The sequence below is a fragment of the Notolepis coatsorum genome, assembly GCF_963971535.1.
Source record: "Notolepis coatsorum genome assembly, chromosome: 2".
NCBI lineage: Eukaryota > Metazoa > Chordata > Actinopteri > Aulopiformes > Paralepididae > Notolepis > Notolepis coatsorum.
In genome coordinates this window covers 49,205,533-49,219,189 of record NC_140166.1, presented here as the reverse complement: position 1 = coordinate 49,219,189, position 13,657 = coordinate 49,205,533, and the positions used below count along the sequence as shown (strand labels likewise).

Below are 13,657 nucleotides of genomic sequence, written 5' to 3'. Positions count from 1 at the left end.
TGTTTTTTCAATTTCATTGCATTTTTTAAATGTGTTGTAAGTTTTTTTGTTAAAATAAGTGGTCTACAGTACATCTCAAAATAATAGCTCTATATTCTGACAGCCATCATTGATATAGTGTTTGGTCAGTAACATGGGTCTCTCATCCCTCCGCTCTGCAGTGCAGAATTTCCTGGTATCCTGTTCCCACTTTATCCAATCAGGAGAGAGAACTCCACACAATGGTCTGACAAAAATAAAGAAACAAGTTTTAAATGTGTGCTTGAAACAAGTTATTCTTATGTACCCCAGTTGCAATTGAATGTACATATTTGTGTTTTATTACACGTATATGTACAGACATATCAACTATTCGCCTGTTTTATTCTCCGCCCATCGATCATCCATAGCAATACTGGCCAAGGGGGATTCCCCCTTGAACGGCCCTTCTAAGGCTTCTCTCCTCCTTTTTTCCTAATGCTAGTTTTTTTTGTGAGTTTTTCCTTACCTTCACTGGGGTATGTCTGAGAGTGTTGCATTTATTTTGGATTTCATGGTGGGTTTTTTGTTCTTGATTTATTGTGATGTTTCTTCTTGACTTGTTTAAAGACTTGTCCGGCCCATGGGGACATTAACTTGTGATCTCGGGCTTTACAAATACATTTGATTTGATCAAGTAAAATAATCTGCTAGAGCAGTAAGAAAATCTGGCATGGCAAGCTTTCTTGAAATAAGTACAAATATCTAGGGTCCCCTCTCCTGATTGGATAATGTGGGAAGGGATACCAGAAATGTATTTTCTGTTTACTGCAGAGTGGAGGTACTGGGAGACCCATCTTACTGGCCAGGCAATCTATATCAGTGATGGCTGTTGGAATGTAGAGCTATTTAACACGTTATTTTTAACAAGAAAATACCACTTACAGCAGCTTTAACAGAAGGTAGAAAATGCCAACATTATTAGAACTGTTGTCAGTAGTTTTTATTTTTTATTGATCTTTTCCCCCCTCCTTTTTCCTCCGATTTTCTCCCATCCCAATGTTAGTCGTTATGCCAATTCCCAATCCCCTTCCTGGTCGCTGCGCACTTACCCCCCACAGTCGATCTGGGAGAGTGGAGGCTATCACGTGCTTCCTCCGACACACGTCTAGCCAATCAACCGCTGCTTTTCACCTGGCAGCGCGGACTCTCACTGAGAGGGTGTAACGTGTGGAAGGATCACACTACCCCCCTTAGATCCTATCCGCGCTGAGCAGGCGCCCCGACCGAACTGTAGGAGTCGCTGTTTACAACGACCCGGACCCACCCCGCCAGCTTTCCCACCCTCTAATACAGCCAATTGTATTAGTGTGAACGGCCAGCCAAGCTGGTGACAACGCCGGAGCTGTGAGCTGGATTCGAACAGGCGAATCCAGCGTCTCCGGCGTTTGGTGACGAACACAATCTCCGCTACGCCACCTGACCGCCTGTTGTCAGTAGTTGTAAAGAATATCAGCTAGTTAGTCCACAAACATGTAATGAAAATAGTTTGCTACAATTCTGTTCATTTTAGTGAACAATTTATTTATCACCTGCTACAACCGTTTAGCCAGTGTTAATCTCCCATAGAAACCAACCACACTGGTCCTATGTATTATAATACTAACAGGCCATCTGCTCTCAATGAACAGAGGGCCATGCCCCCTCAACCTACTGAGAGCTGGCTGTGTTCAGAGATGATGCACTAAAACAGTTATAGTGAATCAAATGATGCATCCGACGCTGGAGAACTGACAATCCTGGCATTAGCATTCCAATCCATGATAAGCTTTTTCTGACCGAATAAACATCATTGTACTGGATCTTTAACATCAACTTTGAGAAGAAGCTAAACACGCACACAAAAAAAAAGTGTAGCCATGGTTCAACATTTGCTCCAGTGTCTCGGGGGCCAGAAGTCCTAGCCCTCTATGGCATCACACTATCAGAGATTCCACAACAGATCGGGTAGAGTACGGAGCACCTAGGCAAAATGTGCAAAGTGTTATCATTTAATGTTTTGAGAGCGAGTCAGCTGCAGCACTAACCATCACTCTCTCTTGTCATCAATAGGGTTGGGCATCATTTGGATTTGAACGATTCCGGTTCCAATTCCGATTCTCCATTTCGATTCCTGTTCTAAACGATTCTCGATTCCGATTCTTTGAGGTGCAGGTCAAAACAGGTCACAGCTTATTTCGCAGGAGATTTTTTTATTTTTTTTTATGAAAGATCTTAAATGTTTTCATACTATTCACATTGTCAGTTGACTTGATACAGTTTAATTTGGAACCGGAAGTTAGGAACCGGTTCCTATTAGAACCGGTTCTCGGTGCCCAACCCTAGTCATCAATACTTGGGACCTCCAACATCCTGTCTGATTTTGAGGCAACTCATGAGGACGTGCGGCCGCGTCCCACCCATACGATGATGCTTCTTCAGAGAGCTGATCATCAGTGGACATCAGACACCGGCAGGGGATATTCTGAACCCGGCTTCTTGTCCTCCGAGCCGCTCTGCTCCGTGGCCAACAACACGGTCTCCACGGGGAAAGTCAAGAACAGGCTTTCAGCCTTCATTTTTTTGGGGGAGGAGGACGACTCCTCGGAGCCGAACATGGGATCCGTGACCTTGAAGGTCATGGAGGGCATGTTGCGAGGCCTGCGCTTGGCGTTCTTCTTCTCCTGTTTATAGGCCGCGTTCATGTTGGCGATCACCTGCAGAGAGGACATCATATACACAATCAAAATGGTAATCAAACAAAGCTTGCGAGATCATGACAAAAAAATTTAAAAGCAGCAGGGAACTCTAAAAAAGCTGATTTACCAGTTGCTTGACAGAGTTTTGTTGCTCCTGCATTGTCGTCACATATGTAGTGGCTTCCTCCTTCACAGAATGCATGTCCTGCTCTTGGTCATAAATCAGGAGACTAAGTTTTGTCTAGAGAGAAGACAATAGAGAGAGAGAGCAAGAGGGGTTATCATAGATTCAGAACTGAACTTCAATTCTCATATTAACGAAGTGACCAAAACATCGTTCTTCAATCAATCAATCAATCAATCAAATCCTTTATTTAACCAGATAAGCATCATTGAGATTAAAATCTCTTTTTCAAGAGCGATCTGGCAAAACAAGGCAGCAGAAAGTTTCAACATAAAAAAGAACATCACAATAAAATACAGATAAAACATTTACATCAAGCTCCAATTTCAGGCAAGTTATCAAACAGGTAAATTATCAAACACAGTTGCACTGACCAAGGGAACTGAGTTCGTAGGATTTTAAAATGGCTTTGAATTCTCCGAGGGTGACCAGTCCTGGTAATTTTAGGTCCTCCTGTATCTTGTTCCAAGATGAAGGAGCAGCATATTTAAAAGCCCTTTTTCCCAATTCAGTTCTCATATGGGGAACTTCCAGTGTTAGAACAGCTTGAGAACGAAGGGCATACTTATATTGCTTTGTGCACAGAAGCACACTTAGGTACGAGGGAACCAGTTTAAGCAGAGCTTTGTGCACCAGAGAGAGCCATCGAGAAAATCGCCGTATTTGTAGAGATGGATCACTTGCAATGGTATATAGGGTGCAATGGTGCACTCGATTTCCACATCCCGTGACAAAGCGTAAGGCAGAATGGTACACAGTATCAAGCTTTCTAAGGTACTGATCAGGTGCATACATATAGAGTAAGTCACCATAATCGAGTAGTGGTAAGAAGGTGGTCGAGATCAGGTGACTTCTCACTTTAAGTGAAAAACAGGACCTGTTTCTGAAAAAGAAGCCGAGTTTAAGCTTCAACACAAGTTTGTCTATGTGAGATTTAAACGTAAGGTTCTCGTCCACTGTAATGCCTAGATATTTGTAGGAAGCAACCCTTTCGATGTCAGTCCCTCCAGCAGTAACAAGTGTGGGAAGATCAGCTGGGAGTCTCTTCCCATTTGAGAAGAGCATAAACTTTGATTTGCCAGCATTTAACACTAAGGCTGACCTTCGAAGCTTTTTTTGGCAATCGAAGCTTCGGGGCCGAGCTTCGATTTTAATTCGAAGCTTCAAAATTTTTTTTTTTTTAATCTTATGTTGTGGGACTTGTACAGCACTTTCGTAAACTTTGGGGTAGTACGCATCAGACCAAACTTGAGCCCATATACCGTCTGCAGAAACGAGCTCTAAAAATAATCAGCTGTGTACATCGAAGTCATTCTTCTCAGCCTCTATTCCATAAGTTAGGTATCCTCAGTGTTTATCAAGTGAATCATCTTCAGACTGGTTTATTTGTGCATAGTTCTTTAAACAGAGCACTTCCCCCTTTTTTTTCATGACATGTTTGCCCACAATCACCAAATTCATAATTACCCCACACGTAGTTCCTGTTTGCTTAGACCACCCTTTTCCCGCACTTCCCAATCTCAGTTTTGTCTGCTCTACCGAGGGTCAAAGTTGTGGAAGTCTTTGCCTCCACATATTTTGGAATTTTCTTTTCTGAAATTCAAAAGAGCACTGAAATCTCATCTCCTAGATCACCAATATTTCCCATATGGACTTCCTTTACAAACTGTAGTCTGATGGCTTGATGTATTTTGTTATTGTATTTTCGTTTTATTATATATTCTTACTGTCATTGATTGTTTTCTCTATACCAGAAATGTGTCTATGTAGGCCTGCTTGTGTGTGTTTGTTTGTTCAGGGGGGGGGGGGGGGGGGTTATTTTATATTTTATATTTATCTAGATATAATGTAATTTTGCTTCCTGGTGAATGCCACATGCAAGCCCCTTGAGGGTTTTTAGGCAATTATCCTACACATCCCTTGTGGACTATATTGTATTATATATGTAACTGTTTTTATATGTGTAAATAAACAAACAAACAAACAAACAAACAAACAAGGTTTCACTCGGCTGTGTGATTTAATTCAAGGTGGATCGCTGTTGTCGTTTGAACAACTTCAGATTTCATGGGAACTACCAATCCCCCAAATCAAGAATGTTTAAGATGAATGAAGTAAGATTTTGATTATTTGAAATATGGCCTGTGTAGACTAAACTATGCACAGAATTATGTCAGTCTACAAGGTCCGGATTCTACATGGTCCGGCAATGTAGACCTTGTAGACTCCACTACAGACCAATTATCAGTGAATGTTCATGCATTTTTAAGAAGGGCAACTTCCACAAAAAAACAAAGAACTCACCAAAACATCTCAGTAGCACCTTATCTAAATGTTATATTTCATATATGGAGATTCATATTTATTTATGTATTGCATGCATTTCTACATTTTATTTCCTATTTTGTTTATTCATCCCAGTATCTTTCTTTCTTATGTGTGGAATTCTACAAGGCGCCCACACACACACACACACACACACACACACACACACACACACACACACACACACACACACACACACACACACACACACACACACACACACACACACACACACACACACACACACACACACACACACACACACACACACACACACACACACACACACACACACACACACACACACACACACACACACACACACACACACACACACACTTACATTTAGTCATTTAGCTGACGCTTTTATCCAAAGCGACTTACAAGTTCTGTACGACAAGACAGCAAGAAGGGTACAACTCTATCAGCTGAGTAACAATGTTCATCAAGTGTTGCGTGTTACAGTGTAGGTTAGTTTATTAGGACAAGTGCATGACAGTAAGGTTAGTCACGGTTAGATTATCTTTTTTTTTTTTTTATTATCATTTCAGATAATGGTTGAAGAAGTGAGTCTTTAGTCGACGGCGAAAGATTGGACAGGATTCGGCTGTCCTAACTGGGATGGGTAGTTCACACACACACACACACACACACACACACATCGAAAAAAAAATTGATTTTTTTTTTTTTTTTTTTTTTAACTTCGATTTTTTTTTTAATGTTCGAAGCTTGTGCCATCGAACGAAGCTTCGAAGTATTTAAGACAGCCCTTAACACTAGCTTAAGCTGGGTAAGATGTGACTGAACAATGTCAAAGGCAGATTGCAAGAACTCCATCGTTTGCACAACACTGGGAGATGAGCAATAAATTACTGTGTCATCAGCATAGAAATGGTAAGCAGCATTAGACAGGTTGATACAAAGATCATTTACATATATGGAGAAGAGTAGAGGTCCCAGTACGGAACCTTGTGGTACACCCTTAAGTACAGGGAGGAAAGATGATGATAAACCAGTAGACTGTACACACTGTGATCTATCCGTCAGGTAATTTGAAAACCACTCTACAGCCTGTCTAGATCAGGGGTTCCCAAACTTTTCAGGCCAGGGCCCAGAAAATAAGGCGTCAGAGAGCCGCGGCCCAATGCACATCGTCAGGCTTTTTTTTTTTTTTTTTTTGCCAGGCGACCGATTTTTTAAGCCAAATATCACTTCAATCCTATTAAGTTAGTTCAAGTTAGTTATTAATTTATTGTGCTATTTATGAGAGGGCTAACTTGTTGCAAAATAATAATGATAATAATCATAGCCTCATTAAAATACTATTGTTGCTTCGGTTGTTTTCAGCGTTTTATGTGCATAATCTGTTATTTAGTTTGAAATGTTCGTTGAAATAAGTAGATTTTTCGTTTTTGTTTATTTATTAAGTTAATATAAAACCATAGTCACATTTTAGAATACAATAGAATAGAATTTTAGAATACAACTAGAAACACTGTCCTGGCATGCTTCTAAGTTCAGTGGCCTGACAACAAAAAAAAAAAAATTAAAAATATTTTTTTTTAAATCATCTCGCGGCCCACCCGTGGCTGCTCGCGGCCCACCTTTGGGTCGCGACCCCGACTTTGGGAACCACTGGTCTAGATAAACCAATTTTATGTAGACACTTCGATAAAATGGCATGGTCAACCGTATCAAAGGCTTCCATCTCAGAAATATAGCAAAAGTACGATGCCGAGAAGCTAATTCATGCATTCATGTCTAGCCGGTTAGACTACTGTAATGCACTTTTCACAGGTCTCCCTAAGAAAACCACAGAGAGGCTTCAGCTAATCCAAAACTCTGCAGCCCGACTGCTAACCAGACCCAAAAGGAGAGAGAAGTCCAGTCTTAGCTGCTTTACACTGGCTTCCTGCACTGCTCTGTTGTTCTATTAAGTGTTATGAGCGATGCTCTGTTGTAAATGTTATTGTATATATATTTTTTTTACATTTATTTATTAGTCGTCAAAGGTACAGTTGAATACAGTACACATTGAATGGCACATTTAATATTTTCGCCCTTCTCCCCTCCCTCCAGGGTTCCCACAGACATTGCAAAATTAAATGCAAGGACTTTCTCAAAAAATTAAATAAAAAAAGGATACAGTTCACTTTTAAGTGCTGTTTTCTATAGCAGAAATAAAATAATAATAATTAATAAAGAGAAAAAATACAAATTTAATCGGATCAAATATTCATGGCTCAAAGCCAATCTCCGACAATTAGGAATACCTTAATTCAGAAAATGAAAAGAATTAATAAAATAAGTTCAATTTCTTGATTCAGTACAATTCTATCATGGATGAACAACAACCCTTAATATGGTTGATCGATTTTGAATTTCAATGACTTTCCAAGCAGGCTTTGATCTATTTTTTTTGTGTAAAAAACAAGCACTAAGCATTCCAAGGACCTTGTACGAACCCTCCCCCCTCCCTCCCATTCTCCCTCCCCTGTCCTACCCAATCCTACAAATACACAACAGAAAACATAGAACATACATTACAAACACATATCTCTCACTCATCCTTCCTTCTCATTGTCCTAGTGTCTTTAGCTTGGCTATGTAACCAATAAAATGGCGCCATACTATTTCGAACTTTTCACTAGACCCCCTTAGGTTGTATTTAATTTTCTCCAGATTTAAAAAGAACATGAGGTCTTTGAGCCATAGGGATGCTTTGGGGGCTGCTGGTGATTTCCACTCTAGCAAGATCCTTCTGCGTGCCAGTAGGGATGCAAAGGCAATTCTATCTATTGTTCTTCTCCTAACCCTTTGGTGATCCGGTCTTGGTAAGACTCCAAAGATGGCTATTTCTGCACTGGGAGTTAGCTCCATGTCAAAGGCCTCGGCTAGGTGTTTGAAAATAGCTGTCCAGAAGCTGTGTAGGCGGGGACAAGACCAAAACATGTGCGTCTGTAATATTGGGATATATTTTGGCGAGTTTAGTTTGTGAAGTAGATGCGATGGACCACCTTAAATTGCATTAGATTGAGCCTGGAACAGGATGTACTATCATTTACTCTGGCCAATACTCCATTCCAAATATTCTCATCTATAGCATCGCCCCATTCCTTTTCCCAGTCCTTTTTGATTTTATCAAGACATGTTTCTGTGTTACGGGAGATCAGGGTGTAAATCCTTGATATAAGACCTTTTTGATTTGTGGGGATGTCCAGAATTGTGTCAATTACTGAGTTGGAGATAATAGGGAAGGAGGTATTGTGTTGTTTAACCCAGTTTCGAACTTGAAAGTATCGGAATAAATGAGATCTCGGGAGGCCAAATTTTTCACACAGATCGCTAAAACTACAGAAAACCTTATTGGTGTATAGGTCCCTCACTCTAACTAGGCCTGACCTTTGCCAGGTCAAAAAGGCTGCATCAGTGTGGGGAGGGATAAAGAGGTGGTTGTTGCAAATGGGGCAGTGGCTGGAGAACCCAAGGAGTCCAGAGGCGTGCCTGAATTGAAGCCATATTTTCAAAGTGGACACAACAATTGGGTTTATTGAAAATTTGGTCGGCCGGATTGGCAATTCAGATGAGAGCAGAGCCAATAGTGTGAGGTAGACTGATAGGATCCTGCTTCAGATTCACACCAACTCAGTGTCGGTTCTTGGGTCCATAAAATCATCTTGTGGATGTTGGCTGCCTAATAGTAGTTTCTTATATCAGGGAGTGCCAATCCCCCACCCTCTCTAGGCCTCTGTAAGAACTCTCTTTTGATTCTGGGGGGGCTTGCCTCCCCCTATAAAATGGGAAATCAGTGCGTTTACTTTAGTAAAAAAAGGATTTGGGTAAGAAGACTGGAAGGGATTGAAAAAGGTATAAAAAACATGGAAGCACATTCATTTTTATGCAGTTATTGTATATTTTTATCGAACTATTTTATCACACTTTTTTACTCTGTCTATTCTATTTTTATTATTTTTAGTATTGCCTATTTTTAAATTGAATAAAACCGCACTTTTTTTACTCTGTCTATTATATTTTATTATTTGTATTACTGAATGGAACCGTAAACAGAGAGGCCTATTAGGATGTTAGATCCTAATGTGAAAAACTGTGATTTACCTTACCTTGCTACCTCTCTCTTTTTTATGCTCGCTTATGCCTGTATTTTTTACTGCTGTGAAGCACTTTGAACTGCAATTTGTGTATGAAAAGTGCTATACAAATAAAGTTTATTAAGAAAGCAAGTAAATTAGTAATTATGCACTGTATGTAGCTCACAACCAAACTGTACTCTCAGGCCGCAGCTACACTTGTCATCAAAATCACATTCTGGACCGTCCAGATCTGTCATCGATTGTGTCCTACTACCATGATCGGATAATTTAAAAAGAAGAATTGCAATAAAATGACATGTGTAACCGTAGCCTTGGACGTGGCACATTCCTTCAAATCCGAACCTACCTCGTTGGGTAGACTAGCATTCCTGTTGAACATGAGGGAGTACGGGGTGCCTACCTCGTTGGGTAGACTAGCGTTCCTGTTGAACATGAGGGGGTAAGGGGTGCCTACCACGTTGGGTAGACTAGCGTTCCTGTTGAACATGAGGGAGTAAGGGGTGCCTACCTCGTTGGGTAGACTAGCGTTCCTGTTGAACATGAGGGAGTACGGGGTGCCTACCTCGTTGGGTAGACTAGCGTTCCTGTTGAACATGAGGGAGTACGGGGTGCCTACCACGTTGGGTAGACTAGCGTTCCTGTTGAACATGAGGGAGTACGGGGTGCCTACCTCGTTGGGTAGACTAGCATTCCTGTTGAACATGAGGGAGTACGGGGTGCCTACCTCGTTGGGTAGACTAGCGTTCCTGTTGAACATGGAGTAAGGGGTGCCTACCTCGTTGGGTAGACTAGCGTTCCTGTTGAACATGAGGGAGTAAGGGGTGCCTACCTCGTTGGGTAGACTAGCGTTCCTGTTGAACATGAGGGAGTACGGGGTGAACTTGGTGGTGGGGTTGGTGGACGTTCTGAACAGGAACAACACGGCGTCCAGGAAGTCATCCCACTCCGCCTGCTTCTCCGCCACCATCTGGCCTATGGCCTCCTTCAGAACTGTGCTGGTGCAGTCGTGGAGCGGGTTGAGTTGGGGCTGCTCCAGAGGAGACACCTTCTGCACCATGCTCCACCTGTCACACAGCAGCTTTGTCACCTAGAACACACCCCCGCCCCAAAAAAACAATGTTTAACACATACCAACCTGTGACATGTGCATCCAATATTCACGTTATCCGTTAAACAACACATGATCAATATCTCACCTCATCACAGAACTCGACATTCTGTGTGCACACTATGGTTTTAGGTGCTCCAAACCTGATTGAAGACAGAACAGAGTAAATGTAAATCTGCCAATTTGTTGCTATGAACAGTAGCGCTCCAGCTATTATGTAGTGTTTCCAATACCTGTATATGGATGAGGAGATACATCTGGCAACTGAGAGGGGGTCCATCTTTTGAATAGGAAGGGCCTCCACCCACTTACTGAAGTAATCAATTAGTATTATGACACTAGTGTTGCCCTGCTGGGTCTCAGTAAAGGGCCCTGGTGAAGAGAAGACAACATATACCACAGACTTCAATGAGGGAAGATTGGCAGAGTAGGTGTTCCCCGCTGTGTTTCCCCCGACGTTCAGAAGTGGTAGAGTAGACAACGTGTGGAGGTACAAACCTATTATGTCAATCCCAACAATATCCCAAGGTGCATCCACTTTAATAGGGCGGACTGTTCTCGCCATGTTTTTATTCCTCTCTGTGCACTGGCAGGTGTCACACACCTTGATCTGAAAAAAAAATGTAGTTTGTTGAAGGTTAGAAATCATAAGTATCTCTGTATAGGTCAGTGTAAGCACCACCTTAACATGAGGACTAGTAAAGCCTAGTTTTACACTCAACAAGAAAAGGAGGTACTTACCCAATCTACCACATCCTTCACAATGCCCAGCCAGTAGTACTTGCTCTGGATCCTGTGGACGGTCTTCTTTTGCCCCAGGTGATGACCAATGTCATTGAAGTGACAGTCAAGGAATATCTGCCTCTTTCTCTCAGCTTCAATCACCACCTCTCGCTTCTCTTCCTTCTTGGGCCCCACGTAGTACAGTCTCGCATCTTGGGACAATAACACCCACCAGGCAGGCATACACAGTAAACGAATTGAACATAATGATATGGCGTGAGATTAACATTACCGTTAATGTCGTTAATTAACGTTAATTAACATTACTTAATTAATCGTTAATTAACATTACTTCAGATTTCTATTGATTGAAATGTAATTGATTGAAAACTTTAATTAACAGATTGCAGAATGGGTACATTACAGTACAACTCAATACACACAATTGTTAAGGGGATGCAGACCAGAGAAAGACTTTCGTCTTGTTTACATCAGGGTCCCCCATTTTCAATTAATCATAACATATGACACACACGACATACAGATAGACAGTACTGCTACATCTATACATTTATGACATACCAGATTTGCAAATACAGTACTGTTTGTGATACAAAGTGTCCAGAAAAAGAGTGTATATACATTTGACGTAGAAACTGTACATTCATGATGACATTTATGACATACACAACATACAAATCTAATCTAGTCATCTAATCTAATCATGACATTTATGACATACAGATATACAGTACTGTTAGATTTGTGACATACAAGATATGCAAATATACAGTACTGTTAACAGAGATCCTAACAGTAAATGTATACATACGAGGGGGAGGGAAAATGTACATTAGGAGGCGGTTGGGTGTGTGGGAGGGTGTTCGGACATTTACAGGGGCCAGTTTCTAATTGCAGCCTCCCGTAGGTGCTCTTTGAGAGCGGTTTTGAAGGTGGGTAAGGATTCACATTATTTTATGGCTGTGGGTAGGGCGTTCCACATTGATGTGGCATAATTGCGAAACGTGTTTAGTCCCTTGTTTGAGCCGAATCTGGGTTGCACATGATTTGTGGAACTTCCTCTGGTGTTATGGTCATGGAATTCACTGACCTTTGGGAAGTACCCCCCACACCACCTCCTCCAATGCAGTTTCTTCCCCCTCAAATGTATATACTCTCTTTTTAGACTCTTTTTGTAGTCATAAACAGTACTGTATATTTATAGATATGGTATGTCATAAATGTCTAGATGTAACAGTACTGTCTATCTGTATGTCATGTATGTCATATATGTTATGATGAATTGAAAATGGGGGACCCTGATGTAAACAAGACGAAAGTCTTTCTCTGGTCTGCATCCCCTTAACAATTGTGTGTATTGAGCTGTACTGTATTGTACCCATTCTGCAATCTGTTAATAACATTTTCAATCAATCAATCAATCAATCAATACATGGGTACCTTGGTGGTGTAGTGTATCTTGTAGACCAGGCCCATTGCAAGTTGCTGTACTCTGTCGTCTACTCTAAGCCATCCTAGGTTGTCAAAGTGGGCAGGGGTGAGGTGGGTTCTAGGAGTCAGGTCAAGCAGTAGTCTGACCAGTTTGTTTTGTGATGTTTGTAATCTTGTTTTTAGCGCCTTTGAGGTGCTTTGGTACCATGAGGTGCAAGCATAGTCGTAGTACACTTGAATGAGTGCTCCTGCCAGAGTCTTCAGGGTATTCATGTTTACCAGAGAGGAGATCCGGTACAAGAATCTAGTTCGTTGGTTGACTTTTTTTTATGCCATTTTGTCACAGGAAAGATTTGCCTCTAGGATGGAACCCAGGTATGTAATTGCATCTTTCCTTGTGACTGATTGATTGACATTTGTATTAACAGGTTGCAGAATGGGTACAGTACACTACAGCTCAATACACACAATTGTTAAGGGGATGCAGACCAGAGAAATACTTTCGTCTTTCACTTTCGTCACCCACAGTCGGACTTACCGTCGATGATGAATTTCTGGGCATATCTTTTGAGATTCTTCTTTCGTATGGGGTTCATAGTCTGAGGATAGCAACCCTCGGCCACGTAAGTGTAAATGTCACCAAGTCTGTTGGAGCTGGATGATGATTCCACCACCTCCTCCTCGGCCACTTGCAACGACTCCACACTCAACATCTTCCGCTGTTAATCACAAAGTGACGCCAGGCTTCGCAAATGAGCAAAGGACGTGTCCAACGTTACGAGGAACCGTATTAGGTTAAACATATACACGGATTTAGGTTGTAACCAGACGATATCATTCGACAAGAAGAAATGTCTGTAGATAGATAGCGAGAGAAACCCGCAAGTGCGCCGATCGGCATAATTTGACGATGACCCTGGAAACAATAGTTCCGGTTTACAGTTCCGTCTTTGTCCATTATATCAACAAAGTCGGCCAGTAAAATAAAATGGCATCGAGAACATTGAAAATATATTGTGAAAATAATCTTGTAAAAATATTATTTGTCAACTAAATA

The 13,657-nt window shown here is 41.4% G+C and overlaps 1 protein-coding gene across 1 annotated transcript; it reads right to left on the bottom strand.

The window, feature by feature from the left end:
- On the bottom strand, positions 1 to 13,467 carry LOC311224376 (gypsy retrotransposon integrase-like protein 1). Its single transcript, XM_084309345.1, has 8 exons — positions 13,139 to 13,467; positions 11,167 to 11,360; positions 10,924 to 11,035; positions 10,659 to 10,797; positions 10,514 to 10,568; positions 10,147 to 10,404; positions 2,824 to 2,937; positions 1 to 2,714 (listed from the first exon to the last, which is right to left on the bottom strand). Exons 1-8 carry the CDS (start codon positions 13,311 to 13,313, stop codon positions 2,451 to 2,453), a joined length of 1,311 nt encoding a protein of 436 aa, XP_084165471.1. The 5' UTR covers positions 13,314 to 13,467; the 3' UTR covers positions 1 to 2,450.
- Between the last annotated feature and the right edge of the window lie 190 nt (positions 13,468 to 13,657).

Excerpts from the sequence above, each read along its gene's own strand:
- LOC311224376 (XM_084309345.1), bottom strand. The coding sequence starts at position 13,313 with ATGTTGAGTGTGGAGTCGTTGCAAGTGGCCGAGGAGGAGGTGGTGGAA. Across the intron at positions 11,036-11,166 it reads TGAAGGATGTGGTAGATTGG|ATCAAGGTGTGTGACACCTG; the intron begins GTAAGTACCTCC and ends TTTTTTTTTCAG. Across the intron at positions 2,938-10,146 it reads ACGCTAGTCTACCCAACGAG|ACAAAACTTAGTCTCCTGAT; the intron begins GTAGGCACCCCT and ends TCTTCTCTCTAG.